Source organism: Galendromus occidentalis, unplaced genomic scaffold (genome assembly GCF_000255335.2).
Source record: "Galendromus occidentalis unplaced genomic scaffold, Mocc_1.1 scf7180000077497, whole genome shotgun sequence".
Lineage (NCBI taxonomy): Eukaryota > Metazoa > Arthropoda > Arachnida > Mesostigmata > Phytoseiidae > Galendromus > Galendromus occidentalis.
In genome coordinates, this window is record NW_003805485.1 from 778766 (window position 1) to 801591 (window position 22826).

Below are 22826 nucleotides of genomic sequence, written 5' to 3' on the forward strand. Positions count from 1 at the left end.
TGGTTGCTGGTGTTGGGTTCTTTGCAGCTCTTGTTGATCCATCGGATGCTGTAACGCTTGTTGAGGATAGCCTTGCATTTGCTGCTGCTGCTGCGGATTCTGCTGTTGCACTTGCAAACGTTGCTCGTTTGTCTGGAGCAGAGGGTTACCATACATATCGGTGGCATGCCCCGCGACCGCACGGTCGAAGTCTGCAAGCATTCCCGATATCGTGCCGCTTTGTGCACGTGGAATCGAGCTCCTCTGCATGTGAAAGTGGCCGTTGCTGCTAGATTCTTCGTAAATTGGAGACATGTCTTGGATCGGGGATAAACCCTCCCACGCGTCTCGATCTAGGGTACCACCTGGCTGCTGGGGTAGTCGCTTTCGCACCTCGGGCTTTGATGATGGCTGTTGATTGTGTTGTTGAGAACTCAGTGATGAACCAAGACTGGCGTCCTCGTTGCCACGGGGAACGATCCGTGTTGCGATTATGGGCTCATTAACCGGACGCTGTTCTCTGTACTCGCGCTCATCTTCGTAATCGTCTCTCGATCTGTGGGCTGCGTCATAACGTCTGTCGGGATCATAGGATCCATCATCGACGTCATCATACATCTTCCTTTCAGCGCGACGCTCATCGTCGTATCGTCGAGATGACGGCTCGACACGTCTGTCGGACTCATAACGATCTCTGTCAGAGCTGTATCTCCTGTCGTCATCGGATCTGTTCCGATCGGGAACGTGACGCCCTCTTTCGGGGTCATAGGGTCCCCTTCCAGAGTCGTATCGCTTTTCGGCATCGTATCTCCTATCCGAATAGTAGCGGTCTCTGTCGGAGTTGTATCTTCTGCTGTCGGAGTCGAGCCTCCGGTCATTCTTCTCGAATCTTCGGTTATCTTCATCGGAAGTGGATATAGTTCTCCTTTGGGCAAATTCAGTGTCTTGCGATCTCCAGCTGGGCTCGGGATACTGTCCGGAGCCCTGTCGCTGGGAAGAGGCAGTCGCTTGGAAACTTGGACTCTGGGCTGCAGTCGGTGCGGGCCCTTCTCCATAACGATCCTTGTGATCCTTGGAGCGCTGATCCGTTGGCGATGTGGAACCGGCAATCGACCGATTGGCGGAGGTATAGCCGTTCTGTCTTTGCGACAGACCATTGGTCGAGGAGGCACCGGCCAGAGGCGGTGTGTTCTTGAGTTTGTCAAGAATAGCTTGTGTGTGTTCGGACAGACCTGAGAATGCTGCACTCAGGGGCTCGTGTGGCGATTCCTCGCGCACAGAGGTCAGCGGGGTCGACATGGCCGTTACCGTGACCGTTCGAGCGGCAACAGACGATTGTGTAGAAGCGATTTCGTTCGCAGAAGACTGAACCACAGCCGGTTGGGCAGAATGATAGCTAGTAGCGCTTTCTATCGGGGAGGAAGATGTTACCTGTGCTGGTAGAGTCCTCTGGGAACGCGGAGCTGCGAGGTTTTTAGGCTTCTGCTCGCGTGTGTCCTGCTGCGGTGGCAATTGACCTTGTTGGCCTGAAAGGGGAGAACGAGGTGAGTTGAGCCTGGCGTTGAAGCGCCTGAAGTTCGTTCGATCGACAGGCTCCGGGATTCGGGTCGGCATACAAAGACTATGGCTAACGAGTCGACAGCAGAGCCGTTAGAGGAGGACGGAGGCCAAGGAGGATCCGCCAAAGGTTGTCCCGCACTCAGGACTAACGGACAGACAGACAGACACACAGACAGATAAACACTCATGCGGTGCCTCTCTTGCAGATTACAGCATTGAGCTCGAGTATTCCACGTCTGGATCGTGATTCTGATGATGGTTTTGTGTTCGCGACGGAGATATTTATGCGGTGAAGCATATCATGCGGGCGGGTCTTCCAAGCGAGCATGTTGTGGCGTTTTATTTAGGCAGGAGCTAATTGTCGGGTCTCACAACGGAACACAGGAAAGAGGTCGATTGATCGTCATCAGGCTGAGTATATCGATAGCTCTGCCGATCTATCGTCCAATCACTGAATCGAACGATCAATCGGTCATGTGGTGGAAGACTCATCAAAGGATTATTTGCAAAAGAGGGAGGGAGACAGACTCAGGAAGGAGTACGACCAGACAACCACACGACATCAGCGGTGACTGCCAAGGTCGAAACGCGATCGCTTCCAGATCAGACCATCATTGTGAGTACAAGTTTTTTTCGTGAATTTGTTGTCTGCGAGAGTAAGAGGAACAAACTTCCGGATCATCAGTACGTCACGTCTATTTTTCTCGATAACCACCGCGGTGCTCCTGTGCCGATTTGCATTGGGCGAGCATTCTTCTCAGGTCTTTAAAAATACTTTGATCATATTTCGGAATGTTCAATATCTACTTCGGTGGTATTCGTGATTTGAGGACATAAAGGGGTAATTAGACTCATGGAGGTTTCCTAGGTTCGCTTGCTTGTCACATTCCTACGCCGTCGATATGACTTCCAATCGTGGACTGACTCCCTATCAACGTTCGCAACAGACGACATCCTTGTGTGAGCAAATCGGAGATTCACGATGAATCCGAATGTCCGTGAGCGTCCGGAACACGCAGTGTGAGTTCGGAATACGGAGGTTCAGGCCCCGGACTCGTTTGCGATTTTCTGGGCGTCTCGCGTGGGAACGGAGTTGCCCTCCTCAGGAACCACGGCACAAGGACACTTCCCAAAGCAAACTGAGATGCGAGCTCAATTCTCGATAGCTTCTAGCCCAAGAACGTCAGAGAGAACGCATTTGAAAATGTGAGAAAATTGTAGCGTGAATAAAAACATGCCTTGCAAATATTCACTATCGGTTCGCCACCACTCAGCGGGAGGAAAAGGTGGAGAAATGAAAACCATTCGAAGCGATAAATAAATCGATCATATGTGCATAGTTTCTACCATTCATTCCTCCATCCATTTATCCGCTCCGTAGCCTTTTATCTTGATGATCGGTTTGGAGTCCCCATATCTGCAAGTACTCGAGCGTTCTCGCAGAAGCCGATCGAAAGCAGAGGTCGCCCACGGAGCGACAATAAGCGAAGTCGCTTCTTCATTTCCTTCCTCTCGGATTGGGGCCGGCCAACCGTCGGGAATCGATCACCGAGCGGAGAAACTGATAGTTCCTTAGTAAGTGGCAGAGCGATGGATCGATCACAATCCGAATTTTCGATCGCTGCAACCGCCCTTCTCGGTTCCAGCCATTCATCGTTTGAACCAGCCGTCGTCCATCCAGCCACGGAAGGAATGACGATTCGTACGTGTCATCCAACTTTTCAAGCTAGGATCAACCACGGAGACGCTTCGTCGAGTAACTTAGTCGATCAATCAATCAATAAATCAATCAGACAATCTGTCGAACATGAACATAAGGGGAAACGCTCAGCTGCCTACGCAATTCTCTGTACCGAATATTCTCCAGTTGGTCATAGAGGGGGTCGAGTATGCAAGGGGCACTAACCCCATGCTACCTGGGTGAGCCTTCAAGTGAACTCGTTCAGTGAGTTCACTTGACGTGATGACGCCCAGCGTCCTCCAAGAGAAAACAGAATGTCAGCCAGTCAATCAACGGGTGAGATTATGAAACGTTCAATCGAGAGCTAGGGAAGCCATTCAGTCAATCGGTCACTCATTCGGTGGAATAATTATTAGACGATCGATTAACAGCAAAATAACGTATTGTCTGTCTGTCGGCTAGTATCTGGTCGGATCAACTGATGTCGGCGGAAACTGATCTGTCGGTGACGATCGCGGTTCGCCTTGCTTTGGTGGTGAGGTGAGCGTGCGACAACCATTTGGCCCGACTTGCTCGACAGGGCCAAGCCGGGCCGGGCCAAAGGCCTACCTCTCCACCGTAGCAGGCTCTGGGCAGTGTCTGAGTTGAGTATGTCTTGACTCGTCGATAGGCCCGCCGTGCTGCCGCTGGCTACCGGGAGGTCAAGAGCTGCTTCCTCTTCAGCCTCCTCCGGAATAGTGTAAACTTCCAGAGCAGCATCGGCGTCGACCATTTGGCTTCTCTGCCCCCCCGTCTGATAGACGGTCATAAGAACGTCTTCAATCAGATCATCATCGTCGGATCCATCCGAGTCCTCTGAGCTGTCGTCTTCGGCGTCATCATTGCGACGACGCCGATCGTTCTTGTTTTTGTTGTTGTCATCGTTGTCGTCGTCGTTGTTGTCGATGATGATGCCGCCACTTCCATAACGAGCTCCTCGTTGAGCCACCATGACGACATCATACTCACGTGCTCCTTGTTGGTTTGTCGCTACCACTGGCTTGCCCTGAGGGCCCGCCATCATCGAGGCCATTCTTCCGTCCTGGTCGTTTGTCTGAAAGCGTTCAATCGCGATTGAGGAGCGAAGTTTTTTCACGGAAGGAGTCGATCGGGGTTCTGCTTGGGGATTCCCCAAAAGAGTGGATAGTTCCGAGCATTCTTCCTCATGTCAAAAGTGAGATTCCAAGATGCGGTACGCTGAGCTTTCTTGGAGGCCGGGCCTCCGACCCCTCGACTAGCGGTCGGATGAGCGAGCCGGCGGGCCTAAAGTCCACCTGCCGCTCGCCCGCAAGTGATTCACGGAAGGCGACACTTCGAGGTTCGACACGGTCGGAGGGAAGAAAGTAGGAGCTCCGAACATAAAGACGATTTCGGAGAGAAACTTATGCGCATACGGGTGCGAAGACGGATTCTCCACTTACCCTATTCTGCCAGTTTTGCTGTTGTTGCTGCTGCTGTTGCCAGTTGGCATCGCTCTGCTGCTGCATTTGTTGATTTTCAGGCCTCTTGCCATACGGATCATATGGATCGTTCGTTGAAGGTACTGGTCCCTGACCATACCCGTACGACTGCTGTCCTAAAGCTGGATTCATGCCTGTACGAGGTGTAGATCAAATAAGCGTCTCATGGCGAGTTCCGATCTGGCTTGAAAGGTTGCTGAGGAACTCATCAGGCGCTCACGGAAACGCCGAGGTCTATGTTTTTCTATTGGCAACCACCAACATCTAGGACCCGCGAATCAGTGTCGGTTCCTGTCCGCTTATTTCCGCATCGAGAGCGGAGGTAAATTTTTTGATTGAGCTCTTGTTGAGCGAAGAGAATCCAATTCAATGAGAATCGAGAGAGACGAACCTTGCTGCATGTTTCCAAACGGCTGTTGCATTGCACCGAATTGTCCCATTTGTCCAGTTTGTGTGTTTGCCAGCAAAGGTAGACCATTGGCTCCCATCATGGCCATGGGTTGTGCGTTTCCCATACCCAGTATGGGTTGACCGTTAGGTCCCAGTATATGTTGCCCATTGGGACCCATCATGGCCTGTGGGCCCTGGTTCATCATCATTGGATTCTGGCTCAGATTCTGATTCATTATTGCACCAGGGCCCACTCCCATCATACCAGGTCCCTGGTTAGGTGCCATCATGCCTGGAATGCAGGGTCCAATTGGATTAGCGGAACCGTGAGACGAGTCCGAGGAAGTCCTTTGTCCAATTTTTCTGGTTGAAAGACAACGAGAATTTGAAGCTACAGTACTCTTCCAAGCCCTCCGATGAAGGGACGACAAGGTATATGAGTTCAGAATTCCTGAAATCATCATACACCGCGGGACTCCAACCGGAACTCACCTGGGAAGCCCTGCTGGTTCTGCATCATGTTCATCTGGTGCTGCTGCTGCTGCTGCTGCTGTTGTTGTTGCTGCTGCTGTTGTTGTTGTTGCTGTTGTTGTTGTTGTTGCTGCTGCGTGCTTCCTCCCAGAAGCCCACCAGTTATACTACCGAGCAACGAGCTTCCGGTGGATTGTTGTTGGTTCGGATTATTTTGTTGTTGTTGCTGACTATTTCCACCTCCGAGAAGTCCTCCTAATATCGAGGACGCTGTGCTTTGCTGCTGAGTCGTCGCGGCGCCCATTGCTTGTTGATTGCTTCCTGCAGATTTCAATGTCAAGTCTCGGTGATTTTGTCACAGACTCGTATCATGGGTCCGGAAAGAGGTAGGAAATTGGACGGAATACGTAGGCATCGTCGGAGCTGTCACTTTGACGTCGTAGCATAGCCGAAGAGATCTTGCGTAATGAGCAGATCCCGGGGAGCGGATAATCCCGCCCACATCTTCGGCAGATGGGACTGGAAATCCCTGTCGGAAATCCTCACGGAGACGCCGACGGGAACCGTCTAGCGGAACCTCGGAAATATTGCCCAAGTCCAAGATCCAACCAGAATCACCCCGCCCGAAAGGTACAACTCCTTGCGTAAGAACCCATCAAGTCGCAAAGGCTTTTCGCTCTCGGAATGCGCCCCACCATGTGTTCGGCGGGGAATTCCGAGAAAATGTACGGGAAATCAAACCCAATGTGGAAGGATCCCTTACTGTGTCCATATTCAAAAGCCTCCACCCGAACTACTCATCTTTCTGCCTCATCGTCGACTCTCCTGAGGACGAGAGGGCCTTACTGGCCCTCGAGCTCTGGACCCTGGGGATCATCATGATGGCCAAGATGGTCAAGAACTCTCTCTTCGACGGCCGCCAACATGGCTTCGTCAGAAATAGGTCGACTTTCTCAGAGCTTCTGGTCATGAGCCGAGACTGGGCATCCATCATCAACCGACGTCATCACCTCCACTGCATCTACTTCGACCAGAAGAGCGCATTCGAACGACTCGACCATGATCTCCTTCTATCGAAACTCCGTTCAATCGGAATCCATACATCCACAATCTCATGGATCGAAGCCTTCCTCCGATGCCGCTTTTTCAGGATCAAAGTTGATAACGCGCTTAGCAAGCCTTTCCCCGCTCCACGTGGATTGCCCCAGGGCAGTGCCCTTTCTCCATTGCTATTTGCTATCTATGTACTCGACATTGCCGACTACCTGCTCCCCGACGTCGAATACCTGCTCCATGCCGACGATTTGAAATTGGGGACCCCCATAGAAAACGAAGACCCCTGTGTACGACTCCAAATATCTACCGACGGGGTTCTTAACTGGTGCTCGGCCCATGGTATGTCTCCCTCGCTCCCGAAGACCGTCGTTCTTCAGTCTGGGTTCGACTGGCAGTACTCGCTGGACGGACATGTGTTATCCTGCTCTTGCACGACGGAATCTGGACTTCAGAGATCACATTGTCCAACTGGTCCGATCCTCCCAGACGCTCGTGAACACCATCTTCCGCTGCTTGATAATCAGACCCCTACATTCGACTCTTCGAGTCGCTTATCATTCCCGGCTATTATATTTTTCCCCAGTTTGGAACCCATCCCTGGTTCACCTCCGTGAAATCCTCGACGGAGTTCTGATATACTTCAGGAAGAGACTCATGCTCCGCTGTAGGTCCGCTGAGCTTGGATGGGATGGAATCCCAAGCCCCTCACGGATGTTCTAGACGACTATAACCTCCGCATTCTGAAGCAGCTCTACAAGGCCGATCTACTCGACATATTTTTCAATATTAGGGCGAACAACCTGCGAAGTAGGTGCTCCATCTCACCGAAGTTTGTTGCGAACACCGAGCGTCTGAATTGTTTATTCGCCTGGCGGACATCGAGGTTTGGCTCATGGCCCCCCGAATATCTTTCAGTTGATCGCAAATCCTTAGCGCATCCTATGATGTTCCGCCCCCCCCCCTCCCTTACAAATAAAGGAGCAATTGAGATTGAAAAAAAATCGGATTGAAAATTGGAATTCCGATAGCGATGCTCCACGTCGATTTGAGGAATCTAGGAATCGATTGATTTTAGTGTTTCTGACTCACCCAAGTTCTGATTGAACATCGCCGGGTTCTGGCCAGTCATTTGGTTCATCATTGGATTCTGGTTCATCATGCCCGGTTGATTCATCATCTGATTTGGATTGACCGCTGTGTTCATCATCTGTGGATTTTGCCCACCGAGCATAGGGTTCATCTGATTTGGTGGCCTGTTTGTCGCAGCCATAGGGTTCATTTGATTAACAACTCCCGAATTAGATCCTGGGAAGCCAGCTTGCTGCTGATTTCCGATTAGGTTCGGGTTTTGGCCCATCAAATTTTGTTGGTTGGCCATTCCCCCAGCTTGCATACCTGATGACGGAAAAAAGTACGAGGCGTTAGTTTCTCTAGGAGTTCTATCCCACGGAGTCACAGAAGCAAGGGTGCCTATTCGGATGGACTGTTGGGACAGGCCAATTTATTTCGTTTGGAACTCTCGCTCCACGATCCGTGCGCTTGAGTTTGAGCAATTAAGCTAGTAACTAAAGTATACGAAACCGACATTGTTGTCAATATCTCAACTTCTCGGGCAAAGGGCGGAGATTGGAATCTCGACTGATTCCTTGGAGTTGAAGATAAAGCTCTGGACGTTCGCTCCTTCCGTGTAAATGAATTCTTCGATTTCGTTCTTTCATCGATCTGATAATGCGCTAGCTCGCTCAATTATAGCCTCGGTGGTCAGTGTCCGCTTTCTCTAATTCCCAAAGCAACCATATTAAGCAAAATCTAGGTCAGGCACTCGCTCTGCCCCGCGGGTCCGGACTTGGAGTCTAGCCTTCGATTTCGACGGGACGGAAGCTCTCATATCGAACAAGGATCGAATGAAACTTCTATGCTGCACGAGTGAGATCTGGGAGAGCAACATGTGTATCACGCATGTTTGTTCCTCGACTGGCCCACGACACGCGGAAGCACTCTCGGCTTTTCGCATCAGCGATTTCATACAGGGAACGCTTGCGCATAAATTGCACCAGTCTTATCGAACAGGGAATCGCTCTGACTGGGCCTGTTCAAGTTACGCTGCTCTCCATCGAATGAATTTTATTTCTGGATTTCCTCAGAGATTCCCTCAGGAACGAAGAGAAAAAACCGTCATTTGAGACATCTACTATAATGGAGCACGAACGATGACAGCGAAGAGCGCGGCAGCCGAAATCGGAGTGATATTTGGCACCGAGGATCTCGCGATTCTCATATTGCGTCGGAGCGAGGAGTAAGCAGCACGGAGAGCTGCTGAATTCGACCAATGGACGAAGTCGAAAATCTCGGCTGCGAACGGTGAAGATGGCAGCGGCGTACAGAAGAGAGTTTCGAAACCTCGGAACCATTTTCCCGAAACGAACAAAATAAGAAGCGGGAAAGAATCGACAGCCGTATCGTTGGTCGCAATGCTCACTCGCAGAACATGTGCCGTCCCCTTCTCTGCCGCCGCTGCTAACCCTCGGTCAGCGGAAGGCGAGTTCGTTGCCAGCTTGCGGCTCTATCTATCCACCGAGGAATGGGACAGACTCGTCTGTTCGGCTTGCCCCGGCTGACTACCAGGCGTCGTCTAAGGCTCGCTCGAAAGCCTCCTCCGTGGTCGGCCAAGTCGGTGAAGCAGCAGCAGCAGCAGTCAGAGCGAGCATCGTTCCCTTCCTTTCTTCTATCACGCCTCCCTTCTCCACCACCACCACCACTACCAAAACCCCTGGAAAAAAGAAGAGCCCTGTGCAAAAGAAAGGAAAAGGGTAATAACGAGAACCAAAGGAGAACAACCATTTGGCCACTGAGCCTGCTTGCTTGCCCGGCAGGCAGGCAGGGAGCGCGCGCCTTTTCTCTCTACATCTGCCCCTAGCCCTGTCGGAGGGGAGCGAACGTGGAAGAAGCTCGCCCCCTCTCCGTTGTGTTGTCGAGGACACCTGATAGAGGTCGCTGCTTTCGGGATCTAAATTTAGCCCAGGCCCTCTTTGGGGTTGGTCGGCCCTCCGGCTAACGAGCAGCCTGCTAGCTTGGCTCACGAGGATAGCCGACCGCTCGCTCGCCCGTCGGTCCGAGTCGAAGGCCGCCGCTGCCGTGTCATCCGCATGGCCTCGGATGTGGGATCGTAGCGCAAATGTACCTGGCCAGCTTCACTTGAACCTACGTCTCGTATACAAGTTCTTGCTAACGCTCCGCTGCGAAAGAGCTCTCGTACGCAATATCACCTCATAAGAGGCGGCAATGTATGCGTCCGTTGTTGTTTCGACGTAAAAACGTATGTCAAGTTTTCGCGCCCGTGAACGGAGCGCATTAACTCGCTCGGCGCCAACGATACGTCTGAAGGGGCCTGGGGCCGATGTTGCTGGCGCGGCCGCCACTCATTTCGCCCCTCCCGCGAATCAAGTCACGCGGCGCGCCCTTCTTTGGCGTGAGCCGATTCCCTCACTCTCACGAGTAGTTTCATCGTCGTCAAGTGATGTGACGTCCGCCTGACGGAACGCTCCTTTTCATTGGGTTATCGACCCTTGTCTGACCGGCTTTCGACCCTTTCGTAGGACAAACAAGCTCCCATAATCGTGCTGTCCGATCTATCGCAGTAATGTTCTACCTGCCAACCCAGATTTAAGGGCTCAAGCCCAAGGTACGCGAGTATTCGAAGCGCCCGTCTCCTGCGCACCAGAGTACCAATGCTGGGACCAGAGACCGCACTTGTGGATTTTCCATCGAAGCGTATTGAAGCTCGATTTTTTTTGCGAGCTCTTCTCCTTCGACTCCGGGGAGCACGAGCAGACCCGCCGTCTGAATCCGAAGATGATCGTTTCATTCGGACACAATTCACGTATGATCCCGTAGCACGGAAGCGGGCTAGTCATCCTTCGCCGTCCAGGATCATTCGGCTTCGACGCAACGGGTCTTACGGGTTTCGTGTTTTCGGTTCGCCACGAGGAGACGAGTGCTCGGCGCGCCGAGCCGACGGAGTATAGGGCAGAGAGACTCCTTTCCGGGATGCTGATTTGAGTGACGGCGAATCTCGTTCAGAATCAGCGGGAATCTACCGATACATTCGGTTTCGTCCCGTCTCGCCTCTCAGGGCGCGGAAGAGGAAAAACTGTTCTAGTCTTTCTTTGCCGATATAATTGAAACCTCGAAGCGCCTGAACGAATCGTCGACCCCCCTCTGAATACGAAACCCTGGTCCTTCGTCTTCCACGTATATACAACCTCCTGATGCAGGGATGATCTGCATCCTAGAGTGGAGTCACACGGGAGGGCTCGGCTCCGATTCTCGAAGCCAGCGAGGGTTCATATTTTACGGAATGGTATGATTCACTTCGATGGAATTACCCGGTCTACGCAGAGCTCTTCCAAGACTCAAAACATCTGCGTGACTGGATCCCTTCAGCGAGTACTTCTCGAGTGAATGTTTTTCTCTCAGGAAGAAGAGCCCTAGGGTTTCTATTCGATCCGGTCTTGGCTTAATCACTCAAGTTTATCCACCTCAGGCTCAATGCTTGATGCTTCTCTCGACCTCTTTCCATTTTTAGCTCGATCTTATTCCTTCCCTAAGGCTCAACTCGCTCCGGTCGTAATACATTCGTGCGGACCGATCGGAGAGACTGTGCCCCCTCTGGATAATTGCTGGCGACTCCATCTCCGCCGATTCCAGCTGCGCTAAAAATCGGTCCCTCGCGCGCTCAATGGAGTGGAACGCCGTCATACAGACGATATCCCGAAAGAGGAGACAACTCCCACAAACACGGTGACGCTGCTGGCGTCCGAAATCTCGGCAAGATCTTTTGAACGAAGAGGGAGCCAGCTCGGCACGGAAAAAGACGGAACTTTGACAAATGGATCTCGTCGTTGTCACTGTTGATGTTGATGATGTTCTGGCCCGCTTTTAAGATTCGCTCGGCAACAAATGTTTCGGCGAAGAAATCCGACCTTCCCCCAACGCTTCATGGATCGCCGTCCGGCCGAGTGTTCTTCTCGATGACGCAGAGGCTTCAAGCTCCCATGAGCTCGACCTCCCCCGAACTCACACCGTTGGAGCTCGAGCGTAAGCGTTTCCGTCGATTCGACCATTACTCACACACGCAGCTCAATATCCGAACTGCTGGCGCAGAGTTTGTTCATGACGGAGCGAGGAGGAGCCACACAGGGGCTCCACAAAAATCATTGCGAAAGATGCACTTCTAGAGGTTTGAGAATGTTACGAATTAATACTTACTATTTGGGTCTTGGAATGACCCCTGGGTAGGCTGATTGGTCATGGGATTCATAGGATTCATAGGATTGGCAACTCCTTCCGCTTGGGTCGGTTGTCTTCGAAGATCGCCCGTCCGGGAGGGTTGGAATTTCTTGTGACAATCTATGCATACCCAGGGTCTCTGCAAACAAGAATAATTCGCGTTAGTCTCAAATCAATCGGAACGAGAATCGATCGACGGTGCGGCGTCGTGTCACAACGTCGGGGAGGGGGCTGATGTGGCTTTCGAGGTGAGAACAGGAGCACTTCGACGTCTACATTCTGTGGACGAGTTCATAACGGAATTCGAATCGCCTTCTCCAGGAGTTCCGCATCACAAGTAGGTGAGATGGCGGAGTTTTCCGGGCAGATGTTCATGGGCACACCATGCAGCTGTCAAAGGCACCCGGACGCCACCACAAGCAGCTGACGGCACGGCCGTCCGGGCAGCCTCGCGAGCAGGTTTCAACGACTGCGAGTTATCACCGCTCACGTCCCTGAGTCAATCGATCGAAAGGCTTGTGAATACGGCCACTGAAGTATTCGGCAACACCTGGAGTGAGCATCTCACGAGGACTCGAATGCGGAAATTCCACTATCTCACGTAATCCTCATGCGACAATGTTTCGTGATCGCGAAGCGTCTATCCCGATGTCGTTGCAATTGGAAGTGCAATCGACTTTTCCGGGCTAGAGATTCCAACTCCGAATCGATGGAGATGAAATTGAATAAAAAATCGTCCGAATCCCGAGTTTTGGATAGGTCTGCGTTCGATAGTTTGTCTGCGATGCTTCCTCAAGGATATTCCCTTCGTGGAGTTCTCTGCGAAAAACATTCCAGAGCGACTCGAGGGAGGATCATCGGCTGTTGCGCTGCATAGTGGAGGAGAGCGTCAAGTTCGAGACCCCGAGGAGAACATCGTTCATGCTCATCCCGGCCCATAGAGGAAAATATATACGGAGAGGGAAAATGCGGAAATTAGATGCACACTCTCAAACAGCTCTCTCGGGTATCATGACAGCTCCAGCCTCTTTATTCCCCGAGCCTCAGCCACGCGCTCTGTGACTTAATCATTTTATCGTGCGCGTTTCCGTAAGCTTTTTCGAGTAAAGATTCTTCCCCAGATCGGGTGTGATTGCTCGTGAATCGACGATACATGAATCCGCAGCCGAATACATGCATATATTTCGGATGCAGCGTCCGAGAGTTACAATCGCCGTCCGAGGGAGCGTCCACGGGGTCCTTCGGAATCCCGAGTGGACTTCGAAGTAGACGTCGGTGTCGCTCTAAGGAACCGCTGTGAGAGACTCTGAATCGAGCGATGACCCATGAAGTCGACTTTGCATATCATTGCCGTTTCGGGAAGCTCGGTATCCTCGCTCGCCAGAAACAGGTGCCTCGCTAACTCGACTGAAATACGCTGAGGCTCCGTCATTCGCTTAGGGCTTAGAAGACTTCATTCAGAAGCTACCACGAAGTCGCAATAAGTCACCAGCGGTTTTGGCTCCTCGCGATTATTCCCGTCATTTATTGCTCCGCCGGTGAAGTAAGCATCCCGAACTTGAATGTTTGAGGAGATGAAGTTCGACGTGGGCGGCGCTCGAACATTCTGAAAACAGCCTCCCTCCGATGCGAAGTAAAGCTGGAGGAGTTGCACGAATTGATGAATCATTGAATGGACAAATGACGCGCTGCAGGTATAACTCGGGGCTTAGACTAATAGATGAGTTGGAGAGGGATTGATGAATTATGAGAGCGCGTCCCTTGAATTGACGCGTAGTTCGAGTCAATTAATCACGACCCCGACATTCTGATCGCAAAACAAATACATAGCGGCCCGGATTCGGTACTGTGACTGTGTAATGTCGCTCGAAATCCGAGCGGAGTCCCTACCAAGGTTTCAAACCAGGATGACAGGCGGCACAGTCGCTGAAAACAACGCAATATAACCGGAAGGACCCTGATCATCAACCCCGTTGACTCTGAAATTTCCCTGACTATGGTCCGGGAAGTCGAAATTGTAATCGAATATATCATTCAACAGAAGAAGGGTTTGGATACACGAGTGCGAATAGGTCTCTGAATTAGGGTGGGCGTGACCATTCATCTCGGGTGATTCTTATCATCGGAGAGTTCGCCCCCGAGGGCTCTCTTCGGAAAAGTCGGATTTAGTGAGTGTCGGGAAACCGTTCCCTTATCCAGTTCCACGGATTCCTTTCCTGTGCCCAGGACACCTTGGCAACCCGTTCCACGTCATCATGAAACTTCGAGGAGGAGTATCACAGAACTCTTAGTTCGCGCTACGACGTTCGGGCTTCCGAGTACGCGAAAAAAGGTTCCATCTCACGTTTTCGAAGGAAGGCTAGCTGAGCCAAACTGGGGTGAGTTGGCAGAGTCATCTCGAGGCCGATCACCACAATCTACCATCACCGGAGTCGGCTGGACCGCGAGGCGACTCTCTTGCCTTTCTGAAGCCGCTGCGGCTGTGATAGTGAGGGACGGACGAGGTCGAGCTTGCGGAACGGCCTCTAGAAGCATTGACCGATGCTGCAGTCGATGGTGGAATAAATCTAGAACCGGCTTGCCCCGCACATGCCGCATCCTCGAGCGAGTCCCATGCCATATTGGGTCGAGATTCCTTATGGCCCTCGATGTGCTCGTGAAATTCTTTTCGGTCGCAGAAGAGCATTTTCGCCTCCTTCTGAGTATCGACTTTGCCTCCGGTACTCTGAAAGTCTTCCACGGCTGCCGTTCCGAGCGATATGCGAGCAGAGACGTCACGTTTCGCATGCTATGACCCGCGTACGGATCTATTAGGAGGAGGAATGTCCCTATTTTCATAGCGCTGAGCTCGTTCCAGATACGCGGATTGAGGAGGAATTCTCAACACGTTATCATTATCATCTCATTCTGCGGGGATCAACGAACTCGATTCCGTCTTCTCGAAGAGTCTTCCGGACGCTGAAGACCTCAATTTCAAGGAGAGCCCCGGAACTTTGAGGGAAATTATAGTCTCCGCGATCAATCCAGAGGGAAGAATGACCGGACGCTGGTCTCCGTGTGCCAGCTCAGCGGCGGAATCGCGATAGGAACACGTCTGGGCTACACTTTACATGACGACGTTCCGGGGTGCGACATGGAAGTCTAGATGATCGCTCAGGAGCTTATGTGGCTCACCAACCAAGGATTCGTTTGGAGTCCTGAATTTTGGTATCGATCCGTCAGAAGACCCTCGAATCAATGCGTTGGGAGGAAACAGTCAAACAGAGCCCGCTCTGCATACAATCCTCGGATGCGGAAAAGCTCAGAGTGACTTCTAAACGGTATTCATGGAAAGCAGAGAGGCGATTCTTTCGGCTCCGCTCACGTCCTCCGCTACGAGTTTCTAATTGGTCCGGGAATTAATCGTCTTCCTCGGAAAGCAACGCTCGGTCACGGGAAAATTCCGCACGAAATCGCGCCGATTCTGCCTCTGAGCGCTCGGCCACCCGATCGCAAGATGGACTCCGACCGGGAGACGGTTTCCTCGATGCGAAACGATCCGTCCGACAGCGAGTCGCACTGCATGAGTTCCGCACACCGAAAAGAGGGTTGAGACGGCGGCTCTTCGATTCCCTCTCGAGCCGCCGTCGCCCTTCCTCCTCTCTTTCCCCTCTATTCTTCCTGCGTGCTCGCAGGAGATACATTGTAAGAAAATATTAATCCAAGCTGCGACATATTAGGCCCGCGGGACTCCATTCAATCGGAGCGTACTTGCCGGACAAAGGCGATCCGACGGTTGAGGAGTTTCGTTGGAGTGAACATTTTTTTCGAAAGCTTTTTAATTTGCTCCTCGCTCGCCTTCATCAGTCTATCGGGAGAGAGATCACTTCCCATGCTCAGCCGTCTGCTTGCGATCCTTTCTCGGATCGGATCTCAAAGGAACGAGAAGATTCGTCTAGTTCGGTCGGCGCGTGCTGCGAATTCCGAGAGGAGATCGGTCAATGGAATCGAAGGAGCATGAACGTCAAGGATAACAAGACGGGATCCGAGTCGGTCTCCTCTTTCCGCATCAGGCAAACGTCATCGCACTATGTCAGTGACGGAAACAAAGGCATGATAGCCGCTCGCCGGCAGATGAGCCGGCAAGCCCGATCTTTCAGATCATCTAAGCCCCCGGGATACTATACCGTCGACGGACGTCTCCGGGTAATTAGCATCTGCTGGCTTGATCTCGCTCGAAAGATTATGGAAGCAGAGAGAGGATAATGAAGTGCCATCGCCTACACCCTACACGCATAAAGGTCATTGGAATAGGGACCGTAAATACGGAGAGGGAAGTGAAAGATGAATCTTCTTCGTTCATCGGTCCAATGAGGTCGCGGGTCCCTCCAGGAGCGACCTATCCGATCCGTTGCTACTCTCTCGGAGCTCTGTAGGCAGCAGATGGGGATACAGCGGCCGAATGCACGGAGGCACTCACGACGAGCTTCGATAGGGGGAATTCGTTATTTTCCCAAAATCGGTCGGGTCGCTGCGTATCGATGATAGTTCTGGTCGTTTATTGATACTCATGTCTTCAGATGTCGTAAATGTTTTCCGTTCCTCCCATATGCTACGTCGCAGATCTCCTCGATTCCTGATGCAAATCCAGAAGCAATCTCAAGCCAACATCGGAGACGAGTGTTCAGGCCACGCGGAGGGCCCGTAACAGAGTCTTCAGTCTCAGGGAACGAAACTGCAGGGTTTGGGCTCCGATCAGAGTGATGAATATTTCAATCTCAAGCCGCTGACGATCGTCGTTTCAAGGGTAGCGGTCTATTTGAACTCTATTCGGCATTGATGGGACCGAGCTGAACAAGACATTAGCGAGACAATTGTTCTTCCGTGTAATTTTCACGACCGATTCTTCTGGCCGTCAAACGCGAGGTTGTTGGGAACGATTTTCGGAAGAGCTCCCGATGGAGATCGATTTCGCTAGAGCTGTTAGATATCAAAGTCATGCACGAGCTTTCCCCCCGATCATGATGAAAGCGATGAAATGAGCGAATGAGACCTCACTTCGGCGGTGAAGGAACATGAATCGATTGGTTGTCGTGGCCCGTTTTCCTAGGCTATAAGATTCTCTCTCACGGCCTCGATTCCGGTCGGAACTCACTCTAAATTCGAATTTAAATAAAATCCCTGTCATTGGCGTTCCCGCAAATCGAGAGGCCCTGGACTTTCAGAGACTCGACTCGTTCTCCCTGGGCGTATCAGTCTGTTCTGATCACTATGGCCACAGTGGTTAAGGGGGGGAGATTGTCAGCGTGGACGCTGCTGTTCTTCTGGAATCCCGATCCCATCCTAGGCTTGGGGTAGCATCGTCCGATCAGAGTAAAGGCACGGTCTACGAGCTACGGAATTATTATGCTAAGTAAGTTGTTGAAGCTACTGGATTCGAAAACTGTGTAATCGAAACCGAGCACTTCATGAGTCGGGATCTCATCGAGAGAGTGTAAGGAGCTTGAGATTCCCCGATAAAACGTTTGGCTCGACATCACAGCTTCCTTCAAAGTTGCATTTTTTTTCGGGAATCTGACCGGAATAGTCTCCGGTCCAGCATGTGACTAATTCTGCGTCGGCGGCGATTCCGCGGAGAGACTACTCCAGATGCGGCCACCGTCTTCCGGAGCGAGACTGAGGGACCTAATTCTTCTCAGAATTGGAAGCAATCAACTTAATGATCTCGAAATTTCTTCCTCCGGTGACTTCCTCGTAGTCTCGAATATCGAGTCTCTGGCAATGGGAGCCCGTTGACGTCGGACCAAGCTCTCGGACTATCCATGGGAGGACGGATTCGGGCATCATGGGAGCTTTGCAGGGTCACCCTACATGTGTCACGAATTCATGGATATCCCACCTCCCAGATTGTCATTGCATGATAGACATGCGCTCGCTTCTTCATCATGGGGATAATCGGTGCCTTGGTAAATGGAAACGAATTCCATCGCATATGCAGGGCTCTCAGCTCGCCCCTCTTACCCTTCGTTGATTCATTCAGAAATCAATATCTGCATGGAATTCGGTCAGATCGCTCCGCACCGTCAGCCTACTCCTCTCCCATCCTTGATGAAATCGCGACTCACCTTTCCATCTGGTTGTGGCAGTGGCGTTCCGCATCTAGTGCACGCCACTCGGCCGCAGTCGACGCAGCGACAACCTGCCTCTAGATTGAGGTCTGTATTTTTACAAATGGGACAACGCTGCTGTGGTCTGGCTGCTGCGGCTATATCCCTGAAAAGAGAAACATAATTTGATTTCAAGTTTGAACTGGAGTTCTGCGCAATCAATAGCTCCGTGGGACTGGTAACCTCAGCAAGCGGACAAGCTCTCACTCTCAACGATCTACACATAGCATACTGGTCGCACAAACGAGGTAGCATCTGACGACATCGGATATCTTCCGCCGGGACGGGTTTTCCACCTTGTGGGCTCTCGAGAAATCAAATTGATAGCTCATCGCCGATTAAGCAATTATTATCGAAGACTCGAGGGAAAACTGATAGGACATTCATCATCGCTCCGTATCTCATGGATCTAAAACTTCTACGGAAGATTTCCGCCGTATATCTTCATCGCGGGGGAAGGCTGAATGAAATACTCCGAACGTCCAAAAGCGAATAGCCGGAGTCTGGTGTTCTCTCCAGATCCCTGTATCATTCTGTATGCTGTTCAATTATTCAGATGGTTAATTATTGAGTCGTTCTTTCAAATCTCTTTAGCGATCTTTCCAGCTACGAAGCCTTCCGAGGATGGAATTTTTCTGCTAGGCGACTAGAGCCAAGAATTATACGAAGCGTAGATCCACGCCTGCGTCCATCAGATGAGGGAAAACACTCCAGCAGTAATCCATCCGATTTCTTTCTCCATTTCTCTTCTTTATCTATCTACCTTCCCTTTTTAATTCGGATCTTCTTCCTTTTTCGCTCTTCCTTTCTTGACTGCCTTCGACCGTATAGAAAAATTCTTCGAGAGCCCGTTGAATGGAGATTAGGTAGCGGAGCTGAGCAGTTTCAGAGCTGAGAAACCCGGGCCGGATACCATTCGAGCTCCATCGGGGACCCGGACGAAGTACGATGCCCCTGTAGCGGGGTGCTGTAAGCGGCCGCCTCCCGAACGATACAACGCCATTCCACAGAATGGAACAGGACAAGGCGAATCTGCAGGTGACGTGCAGATTGCTCAGGCCATCCGACTGTCCGGCAGTCGTTCTGTTTTTACGTTCCTTCAAAAAAGGAGGAACTGGGTGCACTGTTCGGTTCTCCAATCGAACGCTTACCAACGCATATGGTCGCAACCATACTCAGCAGTCAATGGAAGACTAGCGAGAACACAGATGGAGAAGGTGGGAAAAGTGATACGAGGAATCACAGTTCCGTCTCACCTCCTACGCACATTCAGAGCGGATAGCCTGACATCGCCTCTGACAGGCCCTTGGGGTCTTCGGCGATCAGCTGCGAAAAGTTTCCTCGCGAGTGATACGCGCAAAGGCGGCAAATTCTCCCGCTCAAACACTCCTCGAGAGGAGTCTGAAATGGTGATTTGCGTCAAGGAGACGAATCGTCATGCTGCTCCGACGGGGAGAAAGTACGAAACTTCCGCCGAGTATTTGAAATCAAGAAAAGCGTAGGCTCCCTTTTCCATAGCTTCTCCGCTCTGAGAGACAGACGCGAGTCGATTCCTATCGCTGGAAACGATCTCGAATCTACTAGACATCAAGGGAGGTATTTTTGCCGTTTCTTTCCGATGCCCAGAGAGATGTACAAAATACTCTGGTCTGAGCTTGCCGCGTTTTCATCAGAATATTAGCCCGGCAACCCACGATTCAACTCTTCCAAGGAGGGACTCACGACTCGGGTTTTAGGAGCAATTACAGCACCGACTCAAAACACACGCTGGTGCGCGGACGGGGCCCTGCCATCACGAACGTTTTGAATGGGGGATGATTTGGGAGGACCTGGGTCGGGCTGGATGAATTGACCGAGTGGAATACAGGGAGAAGGTGACGAGCACACCACGTTGGATCCATAGACCATGCAGTGTAGCATGACCGCCTCTTTCACGAACAGGTCGGCTGGTGGTGTCCCCTTACCTATCCCTCGCTTTGCTCCGCGGGTGAGTGACTCTGCTGACCCCCTTGATGTCCCCAGTTTCTCGCCCGGCCGTCCGTTTCCTCTGCGCGGCGTGCTGGTATCCGCAGGGGGGAAACCGCCAGCCGACAGTGAGCTTGGCAACGGACGCTGTCGCAGCTCGCATTGCCGCTCATAACTCGCCAGCAACAATTTTGAATAGCTCAGCTCCCGTCGGAGTCCTGAGAGATGGCAGAGTGAGCCCTATCTCGCTTGGGTCGTCCCACTGCCAGACCCTCATTCGCACTCTTCCCAAAGCCCCCTCGACAAGAAGTCTTCCTTCGACTGAGGCTAAGTTAGACCTGATATAGAATGACCGGATGAACCCTATGCTTTCTGGAAGCTCTGAAACTGCTCAGCCCGGACCCGGAGCCAAAAATCTCCGTATGGCCTAGGTCATCAAGTACGATTTCCGATCTGCTGACCGTTGAAGGTATCACGGTGTCTCCGAGGGAGCCCACTGAAGCAGCAGAAGTCATCAAGCTCCTCTTACGACACATGGGTCGAACCCATCGATTGCACCGCCGGCTTTCAACGGCCGTGGAGCAGTCTCCTACGAATGCATGTCGGCAGTATGTACGGAAATCACTGGAAACGAGGAGCCGTGGCCCAGCCAGCCCTGAAAGCCTCCGCCCGCCCCCCGCCCAGGGCATTCCCTAGTGCCCGCGCGCTATATGGAAGCCCCAGTTGAGATTATTCCTCTGCGTAGATTAAAAAATTGACCCTCGTATGGAGGCTCGAGCTCCGCTGCTGTCGTTATCCTTCCTCATTCCGTCGTCGTTGCTGTTGTTGTCGTTGTTATCATTGCCGTCGTGGAGATCGTGGGAAGAAAACTGATTGAGGAATACTGCTATGCAGCAGAAGCAGTATTATGATTATTCGTAGCCCGCGGCCAGGTTGCTTTTTAGCATACGAGAAGGTAAGAGGGAACAGTTCGTGATAAAGGAGAACACCGAGAGTTAGGCATGACAATGCCTTCGGGGCGGCGGCGGCCAGAGCTGTGAAAGGCGCTCCTCGACGAACAAACGCCGCACCGACCAAAGCCATGAGCGAACCCATTTGCTTGGCCAGGCGAACGCTCGACCGGGCTGTACTTCACGACACATGCAAGTCGTTCAGGAGGTCGAGCGGCTCGAGGATTCGCCGCCGAGAGCTCTGACAATTCGGGAAGTCGAGCCAAAGACGCGTCAAGGAATGGGCGGCATCGTCTCCTCCGGCCAGTCAGACGTCACAGCCAGTTTACGTCAACGACTTAATGAAAAGGCCCCGACGTGTCACAGCGTATTATTTGCGCTAGCCCGCCATTCACACCCTCCGCCGGATAGACTCTCCGGATGATTTCTTTAGGATACGCTCGGAACTTTGCGGATTACCGTGGATTCGAATTAAACTACCGAAATTCGAAGCCGACGACGGAGCATCCGGTCCTTACAGCCGACATCGTCGAGACGAAAGATTTCCACCATCCCATACCGTGCGAAACGTCGGAGCGGAACAATGCGGTTGCCACGCGGGGACGGCACGACTGAGAGAGCCGTGTCTGACTCTGAAGGCGCTCAGCGGCTCTACGTCGAGACATCCGCAGATCATCATACGGAGCACTGCGGCGGACGTCCGTCCGTCCGCGCTCCGACGTCTGAGCTTGAAATTCGTTCATACGGGAGCATTCGGGAATGTCTGCAATCGCTCGCTCGCTTTCTCGCAAATTAAACCCTCTGAAGATCACTCACTCTCACATGAACAGAGGAACATGGCCACACTCACTCACTCGCTCGCTCGCGCTCAAAGCACCAACAAAGCTGATACTTACTCTAGGATCGCCTGTTGTTGAGCTTGTTGTGCTGCAGCTGCGGCTGCCGCCGCCTGATGTTGCTGCTGCTGTTGTTGCAGCTGCTGTTCCTGTTGTTGCTGCTGTTGTAACTGTTGTTGTTGTTGCTGCTGCTGCTGCTGTTGCTGCTGTTGTTGACTAGGCGTTCCTTGTGGTTGATTTTGTTGCTGTGGCATCATTTTTGTAGCATCGCCGTCTTCCTGGGCACGGGCCATTACAGAGAGTATTTTTGCTCTCTCCTCTGCCGATAAATCACTCATATCAAGATCCGGTGGTACTCCTTGTTGTCCTGGAACCGAAGTCTGTCCCGGAGGTCCTGGTCCTGAGCCGGTCGGTCTAGGAGCGGGGAACCTGGGTCCCCCCATTCCCGGTGTGGTGCCCATACTCGTCGGCGGCATTTGTTGTTGCTGTTGCTGCTGTTGTTGTTGCATTTGCTGCGCCTGAGGCTGGGTACTACCACCGAATCCAAGGAGACTACCGACACCGCCTCCGCCTGGACCTGGGCCTTGTGGACGTAAACTGGACATGCCCGGGATCGTGGGCATCGACGGCATTCGGGGCATACCACCCATCATACCGCCCAAAGGGCCCCCACCCCCTGCGCCTGGAGGTCGTGGGCCACCCATGCCTGGCATGCCACCGGGAGCTCCTCCGGGAACTCCTTCGGCCCCCTGTTGGCTTTCCTCATTCCCCATGGTTGAGGTTTAAGTTTGATGTGTTTCACTCGTTTTTTCGTTCTGCTGAAGTTGCTGCTGTCGCGTCGCTTGGAGGATCGCCGTTGTTGGATGTTGGTTGATGTTGGCGTTGGTTTTTCTTTTTTTTTTTCGCTCGCGCAGGAGTTGAAGGTGTGCTTTCACATTCTGCTCAGTCACGTCGAGGTTGCTTACTTCGAGAGGTTCGAGACAGTCAGACGAACGAACAAACGA

General features: G+C 52.2%; 1 protein-coding gene across 1 annotated transcript in view; it reads right to left on the reverse strand.

The window, feature by feature from the left end:
- The window catches only part of LOC108864658 (uncharacterized), a 33597-nt gene extending 11002 nt beyond the window's left edge, over positions 1-22595 (reverse strand). The window contains exons 1-11 of the mRNA XM_029112379.1: positions 21967-22595; positions 18030-18177; positions 11905-12064; positions 7726-8031; positions 5672-5901; positions 5602-5611; positions 5111-5401; positions 4681-4853; positions 4229-4313; positions 3830-4036; positions 8-1505 (exon numbers count right to left, since the gene is read on the reverse strand). Coding sequence (XP_028968212.1) covers positions 8-1505; positions 3830-4036; positions 4229-4313; positions 4681-4853; positions 5111-5401; positions 5602-5611; positions 5672-5901; positions 7726-8031; positions 11905-12064; positions 18030-18177; positions 21967-22595 — 3737 coding nt within the window. The remainder of the gene's footprint in view (positions 1-7; positions 1506-3829; positions 4037-4228; positions 4314-4680; positions 4854-5110; positions 5402-5601; positions 5612-5671; positions 5902-7725; positions 8032-11904; positions 12065-18029; positions 18178-21966) is intronic.
- Between the last annotated feature and the right edge of the window lie 231 nt (positions 22596-22826).